This window comes from Cebidichthys violaceus, unplaced genomic scaffold (assembly GCF_023349555.1).
Source record: "Cebidichthys violaceus isolate CVI_PGR_0920_01 unplaced genomic scaffold, fCebVio1.0.p SCAF_4, whole genome shotgun sequence".
Taxonomy (NCBI): Eukaryota; Metazoa; Chordata; class Actinopteri; order Perciformes; family Stichaeidae; genus Cebidichthys; species Cebidichthys violaceus.
Genome location: NW_027176594.1, coordinates 5,508,697 through 5,527,494, shown reverse-complemented (window position 1 = coordinate 5,527,494; position 18,798 = coordinate 5,508,697). Strand labels below are relative to the sequence as shown.

General features: G+C 40.9%; 1 protein-coding gene across 3 annotated transcripts in view; it reads right to left on the bottom strand.

Annotated features, from left to right (window-relative positions):
- Window positions 1–1,269: 1,269 nt before the first annotated feature.
- Window positions 1,270–18,798, bottom strand: part of fam13a (family with sequence similarity 13 member A) — a 53,695-nt gene continuing 36,166 nt past the window's right edge. For 2 of the 3 annotated variants that reach the window (XM_068726674.1, XM_068726675.1), the window contains 13 exons: window positions 17,696–17,748; window positions 17,335–17,377; window positions 12,645–12,795; window positions 7,959–8,175; window positions 7,731–7,872; window positions 7,333–7,414; window positions 7,036–7,241; window positions 6,811–6,894; window positions 6,069–6,164; window positions 4,974–5,057; window positions 3,241–3,437; window positions 2,720–2,821; window positions 1,270–2,604 (listed from right to left, as the gene is read on the bottom strand). In XM_068726674.1, the coding sequence (XP_068582775.1) occupies window positions 2,481–2,604; window positions 2,720–2,821; window positions 3,241–3,437; window positions 4,974–5,057; window positions 6,069–6,164; window positions 6,811–6,894; window positions 7,036–7,241; window positions 7,333–7,414; window positions 7,731–7,872; window positions 7,959–8,175; window positions 12,645–12,795; window positions 17,335–17,377; window positions 17,696–17,748 (1,581 nt within the window). In that variant the 3' untranslated portion in view covers window positions 1,270–2,480. The remainder of the gene's footprint in view (window positions 2,605–2,719; window positions 2,822–3,240; window positions 3,438–4,973; window positions 5,058–6,068; window positions 6,165–6,810; window positions 6,895–7,035; window positions 7,242–7,332; window positions 7,415–7,730; window positions 7,873–7,958; window positions 8,176–12,644; window positions 12,796–17,334; window positions 17,378–17,695; window positions 17,749–18,798) is intronic. The other variant, XM_068726676.1, reaches the window with a different exon arrangement.

Here is an 18,798-nt window from a genome sequence, read left to right as displayed (position 1 = left end):
CATTGTTGAGCTGATTTTGTAACCGTTGGTCAAAAGCTGTTTCCCCGATTTCCGGTCTTTTTAACTGGCTGTTAGCTGAAGCTTCATATTTAGCTAATGTCTCTTAGCTAAAGTAGCTAAGCCAACGTTAACTCTCAATCAGAAAGAGAATAAACCTATGTCTGAAAAGGTCTCTTAATGCTACATACATAATCATTGAAATATATAAATTGTGATTAGTTTGTTGCAGATAATTAAATTATAATATTTGTGCAGGATGACACAATATTTAAAAGTGTGAGCAGATAACCTACTAAAGACTTTAGAGCTAGTCCGTTGAGGAACTTTATCTATCACATCATTTGTTCCAAAACTTGCCCTGATGCTGTATTTATTCCTACAGTCAAACCTCTTATTCCAAACTGATGTTTAATTGGGTTGCATTGGTGTGAAGTTTGTGAAATGGTCTTGCATATGCATATATTTTTTATATATTTCATACCGTGTTGTCAAAGTAACTTCAGAACACTGACTCATCTGTTTAGCAATAATGTGAAACAGCCCAGTGATGTTGTGAAAGCTCTCTGGGTGACCCTCCTAAAGGTCTTAAACACTGGACTCTTCTGAGATGTTTTCTTAGGACACTTAATCTTCTTGCTTTGCTCTATACTGCATGTACACACGTTTAGTCAGTACTTGTCAAATTAAAGCTAGTTTCCCCTGCAGAGTTTAGTCCTATGCAAAGGTTTATGCGGCCCTTTACTTTTGTGCACCTTTTAATGTGCTACAGAAAATGTGATTTTTATTTTAGTTTTGCATATTTGTCTGAAATCTACACCAAGCTTTCTGTTTCAGCCAACTTTTTTACATTAAACTATACAATGCTCGTCCTTGATTGCATTATTGGACAGAAATATGTTCAGCATTAGCTTAGGAGCTAATTGTGTTTACTTACTTTGTTTTCTCTTTTGTGTTATCTTTTAAATCAGCTTCATCAATAAATCAACCTTTTTTAAATAATTGATTGTTTAAATAATTTTTTCAAACAAAATGTAAACCTCTCCAATGAGAGTTCCTGCTTTTCGCTGTCTTATATAATTGTAAACTAAATACTTTGGGCTCTTTGCCATTTTTCACTATTTCCTTACATTTTATAAACCAAACTAAAGGTTGGTTAATCAAAATAATTGGCAGATGAATCAATGAAAGTGATCGTTATTTGCAGCACTTTTCACCTAAACACCTCCACATTAACGGAGACACTCCAAAGAAATCCATACCGCCCAAAAACTCTTTAAAAATATGATTTCATTCATATTATATACAAAATACAAATACAATTTATGTACTAAAATGTACACACTCAAAATTCATTAAGCCTTGCCAGTGTTTACATTCAGTAAATTCACACTGATAAATCATCCATTTTGGAGAAAGAAAGGAAAAATGTACTCGCTCACAGAAATGTAAACATACACAAGTGATCCATATTTACAAAAGAACCAAACCATCTCTGAAGAGGACGAAAAGGAAACACACACCGCTGTAAAAACCAGAGCTTTTAGCTGTCCTCCAGAGTCGCCTCACAAACGTTTGTCTATGTCTATCAATGTGAGCAAAAACATAACAGTGATTTCAAGACAAGAAATAGCTTATTTGACAGGAAGTAAATGGGGGAAAAAGCATGTCAATATATAAAATATACAGTCAAATGCTTAAGTAAGTACCAGTGATCACAAAAATAATTTGTAAGTAAGTAAAAGTAGGTGTTTTATTGAGTATGAACTATTTTGGTTTGTAGTTTGTACTCTGAGTCACTGTCTTTGGGTTGTATTAAAATTAAAAAAACTTTTAGTGAGCAAATACTCGATTTAACTTCTAGAGAAGAAACAAAGATTATTTCAGATATTATATGATGATCAGAACGGAAATAGAGAAAGCTATTAATTTACTGAATACTAATAAGCTGATTGAAGTTATACAGATAGTAAAGTCTCCCTTACAAAAATACACATACATCTTGATCGCAAAAATCCTTCTTTCAAAATAGCAATAATTTCATATCTATTATTTTACTTACAACGTTTTTCTTTAAGACTTCTACAGCAAAGCGTCAGAAAAATAACTTTTTTTCCGTTCCAATAAAAACATTCAAAAGGATAGAAATAAATTATTAGCAGTAAAAGTGTGATTCATTATATTTGCGTACGTCTCGAGAAACGTCATCTTATGAAGATGAGGTGTTTGTTGGAAGGGAACTTCTCAGGTGAAGCAGGTTGACTTTGTGACGCTTTGAATCCGTAGCGAGTCGGCGACTCCCTGCGGGCTCCGGAGGGAAAACCCAGCTGAGCGCCACAGAATGAATTAAGAGGCGAACAGTTTCCCCTGAGCCAGAAACACGAGCGGCACAGATGGCAGCGGGAAAGAAGATATTTTCTCCAACAGTGTGAGATGTGTTTGATTGTCTCTCTGAAGTCCTTATAGAGTCTTATATTTTTGTCTCAGATTAATTTAGTCGAGTCTCTTTTGCTGATGAGGACTTCCAGCAACCGCAGTTTGGCTTTAACATGCTTGTATTCGTTGTACTCCACTGCCAAAGGGGAGCGGTCCTCCTTCTGCACATTTCTATGGGAACAAGACAACAAACAGTCAGAAATAAGAGAAGGTTCAACAGTGAAAAGCAAATTATGTGAATGTCTTTTCATTATGCCCTCTCCACTTCTCTTATGTAATCTTTTACCTTCCGTTTTGTCTGAAGAACTGGTCCTCAAACTCTTTCAGGTTCTTGCGGAGTCTCTTCTTCTCCTCTCGGGTCTCTTGGAGTTGCTCCACGAGTTCCTGCCTGTAAGAAAAAGAGTAGAAATATTTTAATATCTCGGGCAAGAATATTTAAATTTGTTGAAGGGTTTATAAAGCAGTTGTGGAAGAAGTTCTCAAATCCTTTGCTAATGTGGAAATACGTGATCACAAGTTTAAATAAAAAAAAAGCAAAATATTATTTAAATTCTTTTTTTTTTTTTTTTACAGTAAATTCTTACTCTTAAAAGTAACCGGTAACTACAGCTGTCAAATAAATGTAGTGGGATACAATATTTGCCTCTGAAATGTTGAGAAATAGACGTATAAAGTAGCATTAAATGGAAATAATCAAGCAAAGTGCCTCAAAATTGTACTTTAAATACATTTCTTGTGTAAATGTGCCATCACTGTTGTTATGTGAGAACAGTCTTGGTTGTCTTTTTTTTTCTTCCAGTAACTTACGTGGTGGCGGAGTGCAGGTTGGACAGCCTCATGTCCGTCATGTTCTTAGAGGGTGATAGTTCGTCCACGGGTGAAATGAAGCCGTCCCCTTCCTCTTCCATGTGGTCCACAAAGCCGAGCACGCTAAGTTCCGGTCGGACGGTCACGGTGAACTGCGTCTTTGAGTCTCCGTCGTCCTCTGAGCCGTCCTCCTCCTCCTGCAGAAACATAAAGAGGTCATTTGGTGGCTGGAGGACATAAAAGGCCAAGTCGTGCTGTGGCATCTAAAAAAAAACTATGCTGTTGGCCGGCTTCCAGACTCAAACACCACAGTGCATGAGGGTCGTGCAGGGTTAGTCACCAGTGCTTATAAATCATCACGGTACAGCAGCACAATGCACTTCCATGGTCCTCGTTTGTGATCCATGTCGATACCCATTAGTATGTGTGGATGGAGTTAATGAAGGCAGTCAACTAGAAGGCACACAGTCCACCGAGAACCAACCTAAAGTCCTGAAACAACTACAGCCAGCAAAATACGCAGAGCACAATGATTTAGTTCTTGATTACCGTTTTCTCTTAAAAACACATCTAAAAGAATCATTGTGCGTTATTACAACATGGGTCTTATTTGTGTAGCTTTTACCATCATCTCTTATGGTTATCATGACATCAAAGTAGGGCTAGGGTTAGGGTTATTACTGAGATCAGTAATAACCCTAACCCTAAAGGTCTAAGGGTCATTACTGAGATCAGGGAACATGACACTCACTGTCAGATGTTCAGCTGTAAACAAGGTCAAAAATTCATCTGGAATATCTCAACAAGTTGTTTCCACAGTTTGAACTTGTTGGATGTTACTTAACAGTGTTAGTAATATAAGACTGAATATTTTTGTATCTAGATTATGTTGGTGACACGTAGGTGTTCAGCTGTTTCAACTAACTGCAGGTGTGTTCTGTGCAGGCGTCATCTCAGCTGCTAGCTTGATGATTGTGACAATAAATACACTGAACCACTTTGCAATCCTACTTGTTGCCGTTTGTTTTCTGTACAAACAAAAATATGGGTATATATTTTTGTATCAAATCATAATTCTTCCAAATTAGTCAAACAATATTCCCATGCAACCACCGAAAACGGCAGAAGTACCCTCCGGGGAACGAGTTCTCCTGGTTGGGAATCAGTGGTCTAAACAACCTTTTTTGGGTTTATAATATTGGTTAATGAACCTTCATTGTAGAGCAGAACAGTTCTCTATGACTAATGTTTTGGTAAACAAGTATCCTGGGTCATACATTTTAGTTTTCTTTTTCAAATTATGTTTGCCTGACCTGGAGGTTTATTCTGTCTGACTGCTCATGTATCTTACCCCATCAGCCATCTTTTAAACTATCGTGTGTAACTAGATCTCAGCAGTTAACTTGCTAAGTACACCGATATTATTACTAGTAGAAATGGCCAAAACTGTAAAAATAAGACCTCAGGTTGTAATAAACCAGAATAATCCTTAAAAAACACAACATGTACTGGTCAAAAATCACAGAGCGGGTCAAACATCAGTTCCAGGCAGCTACTGATTCAACGTCTCTATAGGAGCTGGTGACAGGAAACAGGCAACCGCCCAATCAACAGGCAGCAATCAGGTTCATTAGAGGGGTGAATGGTTGAGTTAAATGAGGGGTAGGTGGGGTTGGAGGGAGGCGGGGCATTGGAGCTGGCGACTGATTGTTCAAGCAGCAGCATCTCTTCACCTTGATATCATCGAAGAAGAGTGCGGTTTCGCCCTCGATAATGGGCTGAAGGAGGGGACCTCTGCGCTTGCTGGAAGGAGAGCCCTGTGGTGACGGTTAAGAAGGAGGCGTTAACCACGCGGAGACGCTCGCACTAGTGTTTGCAGCAAGGCCACGAGAAAACGCCACACTTCCTTCACGTTTTTACCAAATTCTATGTCTAAATCTCCACTTTATTTTCCATAGGAGGTCCAAATGACAATAATTCTAATTAGTTTTAACAAACAGCGTCTTGAATATATCCCAGGATTCAGGTTTAGTGAACTTATTTAGGGTCGCAACCACTTCAAACGCCACGATTCTCTCTGTGTGAACCACTTCAAGATCCAAATAGCTCCACGGCTGTTTATTTATTGTGTGAAAGTAAAATAAAACAAACACATTTTTTTTTTTTTTTAAATAGGCAGGAAAAAACATATTTTCACCATGTTTGTGCCTCTGTAAATTAGGTTGAGTTGATTGACTTTTTTATAGTATTTATTTTAGGTATAAAAAGAGACAAAAAAGAGGAGCTTGTGGGGTTAAAAGATGGAAAATTGTTCCAGTATAATAAAAATGCTGTCAGTGGTCCCAATTTGCAGGATGGGGATTAAAGGTAGTGCATTATATAATGGATATATATATATATATATTGATAATCATATCTTATATAATAGAAATGGTTATTAAATAGTTGAGTAAACAAACAACACTCGTCTATATTAAGTCCTCATATCATAGTAAAGTTGAATGTTTTTTAGAGTCTGACCCTCTCCTGCACTCAGCTGTTCATGATGTCATTTCCTGTGGACTCAATCTGCCGCCTATGAGCTGCTTTACGACCGAGGGATTCACTGAGCTGCCAAAGCTGGACTTAGAAAGGTGGATAACACGTCTGTAGCACGACTGCCACCAGTTCCCACAGCCGGCACCGAAGCCAACATGAGCTGGGATTAAGTGTCTGCAGATGCTTTGACAATGTGGTGATCTTTGCCGCTCGCTCGTCAAAGAGCCGCAGGACAAATGGGCAACTGTGGAGGAAAAAAAAAAGAAGGGAGGTTAAGATGTGGTACTTACAATGACGGGGATGGTCGAGGCTCTGCACAGGATCTGCTTCACCAGACGATATCTGTCGTACAGGGGCTTCATGATTTGCCTCTCGCTCTTGGTGACCTGAAGCAGCAAAGGAGAGGGACACCTTGTTAGCCCAGCATTCGCTTCTCTCTGTCCTACTCTGACTAATTAGCGCCAGCATTAAACGTAACACAAAATGACAGCTAACCCAGACGGCTAACAACTCTTCAGCCCGTTCTCCGGAGCGTAAAGGTCGTTAACCACAAACCACCGAGGAACACAGCGTGAGCAGGTGACAGAAAGGCCAGCTGCACTTCCTGATATACAACAAAACTAGCAGGGATTAGGCACAATTATTCCAATTGGATTTGGGTCTGACATCAAAAATAAAAAAGAGTGCGTCAGCTCCTTTACAGTTCAGTTTTTACAGCAGAGTTGTCCTGTAAATATCGTTGAAGCTCCTGTGACGACAAAAGTTCTGTTTTCTAACAGCACGTTGTGACAAATAAAGATACAAAAGGAACAAAAAGAATCACATCCATCCCTCATTTATAGCGAACAGAGACGCACTGTGAAAGCTAATCATGATGAACGCACTCTGGCTTGAGACATTATTCACCCTTGACTTGCAATCTGGGTCACAATGAAGTGGTAAACAAGCTTTTCTCATGGCTGGCAGGAGACTTGATAAACAGTTTGGTTTGTGTCTTTGCATCTGCGTTTGTTTATTCGAAGGAGGACTTACTGGTCGACCATGTATGCTCTCGTAGTAGAGAAGAGCTTTCTGCAGGGCGACTTTCTCCGCTCCGATCTGCTCCCGCGTCATATCCTGTCAGCCGGGGACATGAAGTGAAACATCAGAACCTGACCTGGGTTCACTCTGTGTACGCCTGCTTTTAAATTTGCAGAATATATCTGTTTTTGTTTATTTTGTTGTCCTTGTGAGAGTGTATCGTGGTCGCGGTCTTACCTTGATGTCCTCTGGACGGTTCACTTCCTCTCTCTTCTCCTGCAGCTTCTTCAGAATCGTCTCCAGGCTGCTTTCCACCGGAGGCTTTGGCACTTTCTCCTGCTGGGGCTTCTTCTCCAGCTGAGAGCCGAAGCTTTTTGGCAGCGTGTTGCTGCGCTGGCGGGTCAGAGGCGGCAGGTCTTCCTCCGACTTCATCAGCTTGTTTTCTGTTGAGGATGAGGGCCAGGAGAATATTAATGAGCTTTGATTTTAGTTTCATTCCACTACAGCGTAGGGCATTTCGTTTCTTTGTCTTACCTTTTAGCTCCTTACGAAGCTTAGACAGTTCATTAACCCATCTCAGCACCTCTGGGTTTCCAGCTTTGTCACTGTGGGAGGGCTGGTTGAAAAAAAATAAAATAAAAAGCAAAAGAACTTGATGAGAACAGATTCTCTTTCACAATGAAGCAGCAGCAGCTATAATTATTATTATTATATATTGACCATAAATCTCAAGTAGAGCTCTGTGTGGGATTATCAGCCTTTTTATGAGGCAATTGGCCTTTAAAAAACCCCAGTCACAAACCTTAATTCTCTATTTATAATCAATTTCAACGGGTCTAGGAGTCTCCTCGGATTGTAAAAGCCCTTGTTAAAGGTTTATAAAAATGAGATTTTCTTATTTTCTATGTGATAAATGAAACCCTTGGACCTACCCTGTATTTACGCTCCTCTTCAAACCTCTCCTCAAACCTGTGGATCTTCTTCCTCAGCACATGGATCCTCTTTGTGAGCTGAGCGGACGTCAACTCCTCTTTCTCATCGTCGCAGGAGCCAAGAGATGAACTCCGTCTGCGACTGCAGAAATACAATAATGTTGTTAATTTCACTGACAGCTCCTTCCTACTTGCCTCAACACAAGAGAACATGCGCTAAGTGTTTACCTGGCAAACGAGTGTGCGTTGGGCGGCGAGGGAGGCACTTCAGTGTCGTCCAGGTACTGCTGGCACTGTCCGTAGGCATAGAAGCGAGGTGACAGCATCGGGTCGCTGTCCTCTTCCAGGAGCTGACGGATCAGGCGCCCCCCGGCGTGAGGGGACAGTCGGGCCTCCTCGCGGTCCATGCTCTCCCTCTGCATTTGCGAGTGTGCTGGGATCGGCTCTGAGAAACACAAAAACAAACAGGCTTTGTGTTAAAATGTGCTAGTTTGTTTGCTCTGCTGTCAAAAAGAGGATGCAAACACAACATACTTAACACAATGCCAACAAAGGACAGATCAGTCTGAAGATTTTGGAAATGTGATGCATGATGGCCAAATCGGATTTACCATATTATGCCCAAAAGCTCTGTAGCTACAGAATAAAACATGGTCTCAAAAGCATTTTATCAACTCTAAGTCAACTATCATATCTGCTTATTGAACCAGAGTCCTTTTAAATCCTTTATAACTAGTTACAAATAACGTTTAAGAACTAAAACTTAGAAGGTTGAGCTACAACAACAAAAACTGCCTAATAGATAATGTATTGGCTGTTTTTATTAATATTTCATATTATTCTATTATTGATTAAAATGCAGGTTATTAATTTCACAATTAATCAATAATCCTTTGCTCTACAAAATGTCCAAACATAGTTGTGAATAGCCATCATAGTTTGTGTTGTCTCCAAAGTGATGTCCTCAAATGGCTTGATTTGTCCGACCAAGAGTCTAAAACCCAAAGCTATGAATTTTTTATCACATGAGACAAAGACAAGCACAAAAATCCACACAGTTGAGAAGCTGAAATGAGTAAATGTCTGATTTTCTTGCTTGAAATATGACTATCAAAATAGTTGCAGATTTTTATTTATTTTTTTGCCAATTGAGGAATCAAATAATTGTTGCAGCTCTTTGCCAACAGTGAAAAATGTGTTTGATAAAGGAAATGAGAGTATTTTTCTAAAGTGAAACCTGTATTTTCCTTCCTGCTATAACCTTTTTTTAACACTAAGTAACATACAAGATGGCTCAAAATGTTCTGAGAAGGTCCAGCAATATGTTCATTTTCCAAAGATCAGCACTTACAGTATTCTCTTCCAATACACTATAAGCTCATTTCTTTCTTTCCCTGCCAACATCTTTTTGGATCCTATCTGGCGACGTGAATGTCACTGGACATGATGACGCTGCTCTCTCTAAAACTGCGGTGGGACGAAAAAACTTCCTCTGGGCCTCGACGGTCACAGATGTTGTTTTGAAACTGCGGATGAGACACGCCCACCCTCCCTCTCTCCGTTCATCCCCTGGTCACAGTCTTCACTCTGGTAATAATTATGTCTGGTGAAAATAGCCATGCAGATACCCCTGACAATCCCCGGGCTATTAATAATGCCTGGCTCTCTGTGGGATAATGTCAGGACGCGACCCCCTGTTGAGAGGTACACTGATGAGTTTGTGTTTTAGTTTCCACTCTGCATGGTGAGAGATAAACCTAGTCAGTGTCTGTCCGAGCACGTGTGCATGAGAAAAAGACTAGACTGGGAAATATCACAGCTCCCTGTTATAATAAGAAGGGGAAAACTCTGTGGAAACTATATTGAAACATGAAACTCGGCAGGAACAATAAAGTAGATTTCCTGGAAAAGGTGGGACCTGTAACATCAGGTGTCAAGGGACTCTAGAAATATACAGAGGAGTTGTTGCACGGGGAGGAGAGATGGAGGCAGAGAAAACAAGCTCTGAGGGAAACCAACCATCGGTGTAAACGTTCAAAGTGTCAGAAAACACACAAGAAAATATGTATGGACAGTCTAAAACTGCACATAACTTATTTTTCTTAGCTTGGGTGAGTTGGGCCATACGAGAAGCAACTTAGCTCAAATTCCAGCTCTGGTCCCGCGGGTCCTCCTGTACTTTTTAGGTACGTGCCGTTTATAAAGTAGCAACTCTCTGGCATGTTAGCGCTCGCTCACAGCAGCAGGCGAAACTCTAAATCGCACCGAATGTCTTCGTTTGAGGTCTATTATCTAGCTCAGAGTGCAGAGCGCTGTAGCTGGCCACTGAGGCTCCATGGCATTTGAAATGAATCCTTTAAATCAACCGCTCGCTGATGGTTCAGGATTAACTAAACTAATGAAACAAAAAACATGCCAGTTTGCCATTTCACTAAAGGTTGCTGTGTGTGTGTGTGTGTGTGTGTGTGAGACGCTCGCCACAATGTTCCAGATCATTCAAGCATGTTGCCATGCCATGGAAAAGGTCATTCAGACAGCTTTGTCTTTCTTTCTTTCTCTCTGGAGGTGATGTAACGTAACACTTACCATCACAACAACTTGGATGAAAAATGGTTTTGAAATCAAGGAAAGGGGTGTTAAAGAACGGAGAATCTAGAGGAAGAAAAGAAGAAAAGAGGGAAGACGTAAAGGACAAGATGAAGGAATTAAAGCAAAGAAAGGACCAGCATGCATCCTTCTTGCTGCAGTAAATATGGGAAATTAAAATAACAAGCCTCTCCCTAAACCTTAATTAACAAGGCACATGAGCTACAGAGTCTTGTCTCTTCCTGTTGAAATGCCCGTTAATGTCTTTCCGCCATCGCTGGCAGACAGACAAGGACAGAGCAGTGGTAAATATCAGGTCACCATGACAGGCGCTGGCACAAAGTGTACTGGGACAAAGGCCTCACACCATTGCCTAATGGACTCACCCACCCGCAAGCCCATTTGTACTGTATTGCATTGTTCTGTACAGTAAGAACACATCCCCTAACAGAACCATTATACAGCTTTATTAACCGCTTATTCAGGCTGGCTCGTTTTGCCACAACATAAATCCCTCTTTGGTTCTCCTTCGTGAAGAATAAACATACCAGCAACACAGAAAAAATACAACTCACAAACAACTCACAAGTTCAACTTTGCACTATACATTTTACACAATTACAGTTTGTGCAAATAGCAAGCCCTCCCCGCTCTCATGCTTCACAGGACCTGATGCGTTTGACATCTCATGCACCTAAAGGAGAAGCTGTATGTATGAACAGCCTGTCACAGCCAATCATGCAGGCTCACTGTGGCGCCCTCGCTGCCACAAACTCAGCTATGTATTCAGGACAGAATGTACAGGAAGCAGATTCAACAAGAGGCAAAAAGACAAGACTAAAAAAAACAACAGGCAAGTGATCTACTACTAAATGTCTTCATAATATCAGCGCAGAATACAGCCATCTGGATTGAAAATGCCCTGAACAAACAGGACAAAGCTGCCCTCTGCTACGTCCTCCTTCAAGCTAATTTAATTTTTAAATTTCAAGGAAGCACAATGAGAGACACCGTGCACAGACTCAAGAGAGCTTAACCAACTAACCACACCTTTAGACGGTACCGATTCAACAGTTAGTTGGCTCAGGCACAATATTGAATTACTTGACATGCTCGTGCTGCAAAGTGCTACACAGCAGCAACAACAACAAGCTCTCACAGACCTCTGTTGTTTTTCACGTATCACATTTGGCCACTAGAGAGCTCCACGAAACATGCAAGCTCCAACCATGAGGCTGTTAAAAGTTGAGAGATTTGTTGCATGGAATAAATCTTTCTCTGACTGCCACATCAGACAGGAAACAGTGGAGGTGGTAAGTGGGCGTAAAGACCAAGGTTTGCAGCGGAGAGATGTCAAAACATGTGCCAACATGCCCTTTAACTGTATGTCACTGTAAGAAATGGACCTGTTGGCTATCATTCCAGTGAACAGTGCTTGGCTTTGGCTGCTCAACGCAGATACCTCCGCCCACCTCCGTTGTGTCGCAACGTCCTAGCAAAAACAATCACATTCTCAAGTGCACTGCAATCGTGCACGATTTCCTTTCTGCACAAACGCCAACACCTCTGCATAAACACGGTAATAACATACAAAAGCTGCCATTGAATGCCAAATCACCATCACAATTCCTGGAGTGACAGAGCAAACATTCACAATGTCAAAGTTAAACTGAAAAATTCAACTTGGGTAAGTAAACTCTCCGAAGTTTCTAAAGTCGGTCATCTGGTACACTGTTATCACCAATCAATCTCCCATTTAATGATTGATTTCTGACTGGGAATAACAGCAGCAGCAGAGTCTGGAAACATTTCAGTGCAAGAAAGTCCCAAGTAACTGAGACATCCTGGTAAAAATAAAAAAATAATGCTCTTTATATAAAAACACAAGAGGAGCTCTAAAGTTAGCTACATCTTCATATTTTCTCTTGAAAGATGAATTCAAGGTTCCCATGTGGTCTAATTCAACAGCAACAAACTGTCTGCAGCACTGCCTTATCTTCCCAGCCAGGCAAACAAGCGCGTCTCCAGTGTGTTTCTCCGCCAGATATAGGTGGCTATAGGACTTAAGAGGATCTTTCACAATTAAATCAAGCAGTAGAGGCATCAGGAGGAGGAGGAAGATGATGATGATGATGATGAGGAGGAGCGGCAGCAGAAGGTGTGCAGCTGCTACCCAGACACCCATGTGCAGAGCTGGGGTCGTCCGAGCATGTTTGTGTGAAAAGGTGTGAATTGCAAACAGCGTTGGGCCTATTTGAAGTAAAGTACCACATGCAAGAGAAGCAATCTAAGCGCGTGAACGACAGCTGGACGGCCCTGAAGCTTTACCTCCCCAGTTGTTTTCCTCGGTGAGCGCTGTCAGGTCCAGCCGAGGCACGTCCTCGCAGCTCTCGCGGTCCGGGTCCGAGCCTCGCACCTCTCCGCCAACCCTCCCCGTGTCACAAGTGACGGGCGACTCCTGGATCTTCATCCTGAACGTCTGCACAACCATGAGAGAAAAAAGGGGGAAAGAAAAAAAGAGCGCTCAACGACGGATGACCAGCCTGTGAAACAACACTCTTTAAGTTGAGCGACACACACACACTCCCACGGACCGGCCCAGCCCTGAGACAGGGGGCTGCTCCCTGCTCCCGATTGGCTGCTTCGGTGGTGAAAACATCCGCCCATCCGCCCATCTGTCTTTGACTGTGTGTGCGTGTGTGTGAGTGTGTGTGTGCGTGTGTGTGAGAACAGGGAAGGTCTGGCTCCGCCTCGTCTTCCACCCATTGGAATCCCTCAACCCTCCCTCCCTCTCTCTCCCCCTCCCTCTCTCATTTTCTCTACAGTTGTCCTCCACGCTTTCTCTCCTCCCTGACATGTGCATGTATTCCCCACACTAGCGCTGCGCTGGACTTGTTTGTTTCACAGCAGCGAGAGCAGAGGGGAGGGGTGGAAAGGAAGGGAGGACAAAAAAACAACAACCGCAAACAGCTCGTGAGCTAGCACACGTAGCCTGACAGGGTGATTTTTCCTCTCTCTCTCTCTCTCTCTCTCTCTCTCTCTCTCTCTCTCTCTCTCTCTCTCTCTCTCTCTGAAGAGAAACAAACTACATGTATGCCTCCTCCTCCAGCACCTCATTACTTCCTTTATTTTCTCCCACTGCTCACCCATCATCGCCCACCAGCTTCTTCTTCCTCTCAGTCCTTCCCTCTCAAACTTTCTCAGACTCCACCTCAAAGCAGTGTGATCAAATTCTACTAGCGTATAATGTTAAAATACAAGCCACTCAGCAGGTCATGATTTAAGAAGGTGTCCATGGATCATTTAAGCAGCTCTGTGGGGTCCCATTTCCTCCGCCTGGGCGTGGGACCAAGCTATTTTTAGGAAGAACAGATCAAGGCACACTGCTGCCAGACCTCATGAAATGCCACAGACAAGCGGCTTACTGGAAGGGGTGCACTTGAATCTGGTCACAGCAGCCCTTGTTTTTGTTTTTGTTTTTTTTGTACATGAAACTAAGTTGTTGTTGTTGTTGGCAGTTCCATGTGAGATTAGTGGTCAGCAGCATAATTAGTCTCAGGTGTGTGTGTGCTCTCGTGCTGAAGTGAGTTCTCCCATCTCCTCGTCTGTAAGGGGAGCAATAACTTTGATGCAATGAGAATCGTTACTGGCATTAGTGTCCAGAGAACATGCAGACTGTGATCAACAATAGCAAAAACATGTCCCCTAAGTGGCTCTCACTGTCAATGTCCCTCAGCGCCTACATGAATGAGTACATACTGCACCGACTCACTCAATCAATATTCAAGATCCTTTAATCACAGATCCACACACACATCCCTCGAAATAACATGAAGAGCAATGATGTTCAGTTGTATCAGCTTCTAGGCCCAGTGCGCACACAAACAAATGACCAGTCAAACAAACAAACTGATTTTTTTAGAGAAACTACTGTTTTCAAGATCAATAAAGATCTTTCATGCTCAAGTAGTGATTTCAGAGGTGTGTTAAGGTTATTTATTTTGTGCCAAGTAGCACCTTGTTTTTGAATGAATCAAGAACAATCCACACGAGTGAATTACAGCGTTACGTACGCAGATTAACAGATATTTATAGACTTGTCATTACATCCTGGTTTATTAACATAAAATCAGTCTGTTCTCAAGTAACTTGTATTAATCAGGAAGTTCTTGATCAAAGAAGAACTTTGTTGTTAATTAGCCGTTTGCGTCTGCTTAGTTCGAAACTTGTTGCTTGTTAACTAATGTGCTTTATGTGGCTTCTTGTTTAAGCGCTACCGTCACGCATTTAAAGTATGGACTCATTAGGCTTTGAAACAGAAGAGACCACCGGGTGAATGTGGTGTTATGAGTGTCAGAGGTAAGAGATGTTGAGAATGAACAACATCTCGTCACATCTTCCATCCACAGTTATTTCATCTGCTTTTGGGACTTCATAAGGGGCCAAAAGGTTTCTTCAGCAAGCTGCAGTTTTGCTGTCAAATCCTTTTATATGCAAATGACTATGGACATGTTGTTTTTAGGCTGCAAACACATCAATGCTGGTGTTAGTGTTGACATTCTTTCCCCCGTAACTACTGTGTAGCATTATAATCAGAGCAAATTATGCAGTGGGTGCATTTACACTTTAAAGGTAGCCTGATAAAAGACTTGCATTTTTGTAAGAGTTGATGATTAATTGGTCCAGCTTGTTTTAACTGATTAATCAATCTCTGAATCACTGGCATCAGTCATCAGTGTAGAGAGAGTACAATGTAAACCCCCTTCAAGATGTTCTGAGGAGTAACACTTTGGATTCTGTGTGTGTGTGTGTGTGTGGAGGGGGGATGCAATGACAATGATTAAGCTGTGTTTGAGGGGCTTACACACAGTGTACAAACAAACAGAGAGGAATTTAAGGGGCATTTTACTGACACAGCATATAACCTTGGACCCACAGACACAATGTGGATGATTTGGCTTGACATAAGCTTCCTGTCTGATAGCTTTGTTTTCTTTTTGCTCTCCCACACTATCTACGTGTGGTGGAGCGCTCTCCACACACTCATTTTAAAAACACATGCACTCAAACACATGCACTTTCTGAGGTGAGTAATTTTGCAACACAAACTCATCAAGTAAAAGTTATCAGCTGCAAAACAAAATTTGTGGTCTCCTCCAACTATCAGTTTTCTGATGGTGAGGGTACTACATGTTCTGACGGTGGCTGTTTGCAGGGACTAAAGCTTCAACAAGACACAGACTGACAAACTAAGACATGCAACACGACAACACACTGAGATTAGGGTGTTGTGTGTTTCAGAAATTTAAAAAAACTTGCGAAACAGAGGTGTGAAACAGAGGAAGTGTTTGTCCTGTAATATTTTTGAATAACTCAGAATACATAATTCGTTATCTATCAATCTTTTTGATGATTTTTGCAAGTATTGATTTATTGTTGAGTTCATAAAATATATATTTTTTTCCAATGAGTTAAAAGTGATATTTTATTTTGTTAACAGTTCAAAACACAAATATATTCAATTATATATGGAATTTGCACTAAAATTCTCACATTTGAGAAGATGCAAACAAAAAATGTTTCGCATTTTGTGCTTGAGAAATTACTTAAATTGTTATCAAAACTGACTTCATAATTTCTTCAAGATCACCAAAATCCTCTTTGTTTAAGTCAAATTAACAGCAGGTATACACTAAGGGAATGTAATTGAAAACATTTTAAATGAGCTGCAGGTGAAGAGGTCACCATGCTGCACACAGAATCAGTCTATTAATTATTCTAACTAACTGCAGCTTAGAGGAAGACAAAGATGGCCTGATGGTAACCCATGTCTGTGTGATAACCCCAGACCAGCTGAGAGGCTGTTGGACTGGCGTCAGGCGTCATGCCGGCTCCAGATGGCCGCTCAGTGGCAAAGTGTGGTGGTGGTGGCAGAGCTGCAGCCTGAGCTGCTACTAAAATCCATCTGGGCTGCTTGGAAAGGGATTCACCATATTTGTATCGGCTGCATGATTCTGTTCAGTGGTGCTGGTCCAGATTAAAACTGGAGACGAGCAGATGGAGAAGGTGACTCGCTTCTTTGTGCTCTCACAGACAGCTACATAAAGTAGTACAGACTCTCCACAGTGTTTTGAACAGCTGGCTGAGGAACTACTGTATGTTTGTGTAAGAATAACGGTGGGAAAATCCCTGCAAGAACTCTTAAATGTCCCATTGTCAAAAAGGAAATGTTATGTTCTGTGAAACATGCAGATGAGTTTCTGTTCAACAAATCAGTTGTGGAAGTGTCACAAAACACTGACTAGTACTAGAGCAACATGGTGTTGTGAAGGTTAGTATCACACTGGTCAAAACAAACATCAGTGGTTAGAGCTTTTTCAAGTAATAAACCTTTCTGTTTGCAACTGCTTTTTGTTAAGTCTGGGGGTATTTATTCATCTCGTGCTACATTTCTTTTATTCTGCTGTTTGATTTCAATTTAGCTTATTTTATTTTTGTATTTCTTTCTTTCTTTTTAAATCCACTGCCTTGGGTTCCATGCCTCTTCCATGTCTTACAGTATCAGTGCAGATACCAAAACAATACCTGTGCTATACTTTATTTGAAGGAGCATAAACCTTTTTCTCTATAAACTTTCAAATGCTTAATATTGTGTAAACAAAAGAAGAACTTTGCCCAAATAGCACAGCCTAAAACTTGCAAAATTATTATTTGAATTGGGAAAATTCAAATAATAATAATACTTGTCTTTTTAAAGACAAGTACAAGTCTGAGTAAGCTTTTAATAAAATGCTGACGCATTTCAGTCAGTGCCAAAAAAGTATTGAGATTCAATATCCAGCCCTTCCCTTTCTCTCACACACGTCTCCCCAAAAATCTGTCTCTCTAGTTTTCTCCAGTGGTAGATGCACCAGAACAGATCCATCGTGTAAGAAGAGGAAGGAGCAGAACTGAAAAACGAAATAACCTGACAGACAAATGGAGGCTCATAGGAAAGGAATCTTGAACTTCAACTTACCCATTGAGGAGAAGGAATGCCATCTTTTCTTGAAATGTCATTCCTGAAAAATCCAACAGAGAAACCACTTTAGCAAAAGAATCTTTGACTGATCACTGCAACCCAAGATAGTTTATCATACACATACTACACTTACATCCACATATGTATATCTTTGCTGCCTGTCTTTATCAGATAAAGTGTACGCTATAAACATCACAGTATGCCAAACATATCACTTAAGATAGTGGCAGCCAGTAGCTTATCAATGTAAAACAAACATTCAGGTAACTGGTGCAGAAAGTGATGAGAAAAAACGATTAACTTCAATGACTTTAATAAAATTTCTCAAAGGGATCAAGTTAAGGTTTTAAGAGCTTACTCAAATGTCTCCATGTGGTTCGCTCCGGGTCTCTCACCAACACATTCCTTGAACTGGAAAAAGACACAATTCAAACATTAATTAAACATGGATTATCTACATAGCTGATTTTAAGACCAGTCTTCCCATCAAAATGTGACAATGTTATGTTGCATAAGCATATCCAATGAAAAACAATGACAGCTTGTATAAACCTTATTGGATTCTCATATTTAAGTCTTTCATGGGTTTGTTATTAGAGGTTCCTGGTGTTATTCGTCAATATACAGTAAGTTTTTAACAGTATGCTTTAATTTCTACGAATCTATATTTGTAAAGCACTTTTCAAAACAGAGGCTTACAAAGTACTGAACAAGCTGATATACTGATGTGTAAAGATCGCTCATATTATATGAAATGTTAAACAAGGAACCATGATTGCTTTTATGAACCATGAAGACTGAAATACAATTTCACTTTGCTTCAGATTTCATGGCAATACATCCAATGGTTTTTGAGGAGTTTCACTCAAAACCACAAATATGAACCTAAAAGTTAGAGGAAAACTCAATTCATTGTGATGAATCGTCTGGAAACCATGAATGTCTTTCCCAAATGTCATGGCGCTCCATCCTGTAGTTAAGATATTAATTTCAGTCTGGACCAAAGTGGTGGACCAACCGATCGACACTGACATCCACAGAGACACTAAAGCCAAAGACACACAGAGGCTGGAGACTACAGTGGAATGGTGCAATTTAACCATAAAATGTGTTAATTATTAAGTATTGAAGTAGCTGTACACAACACAAACTTTAATTGACTTCATCAAAAAGATCACATAAAACCAATGCTGTATATATTCCATCATGTTGTGTTGCTGTACAATAAACAGTAGCAGAAATAACACCCAAGACGCTTTCAGAGCTCCTAATTACTCTCAGAGGCTCTTGACACAACAAGCTCACATGACAGAGACACAGACACTCGCTAACATCAAATCTTATTGGCCAGACGACCGTGGTGCTGAGTGGCTGATAGCAGCACTCAGCACCACGGTCGTCTGGCCAATCAGGACTGTGCCAGCTATCACCTATAGAACATAAGTGTGTCACAGCTTCGAC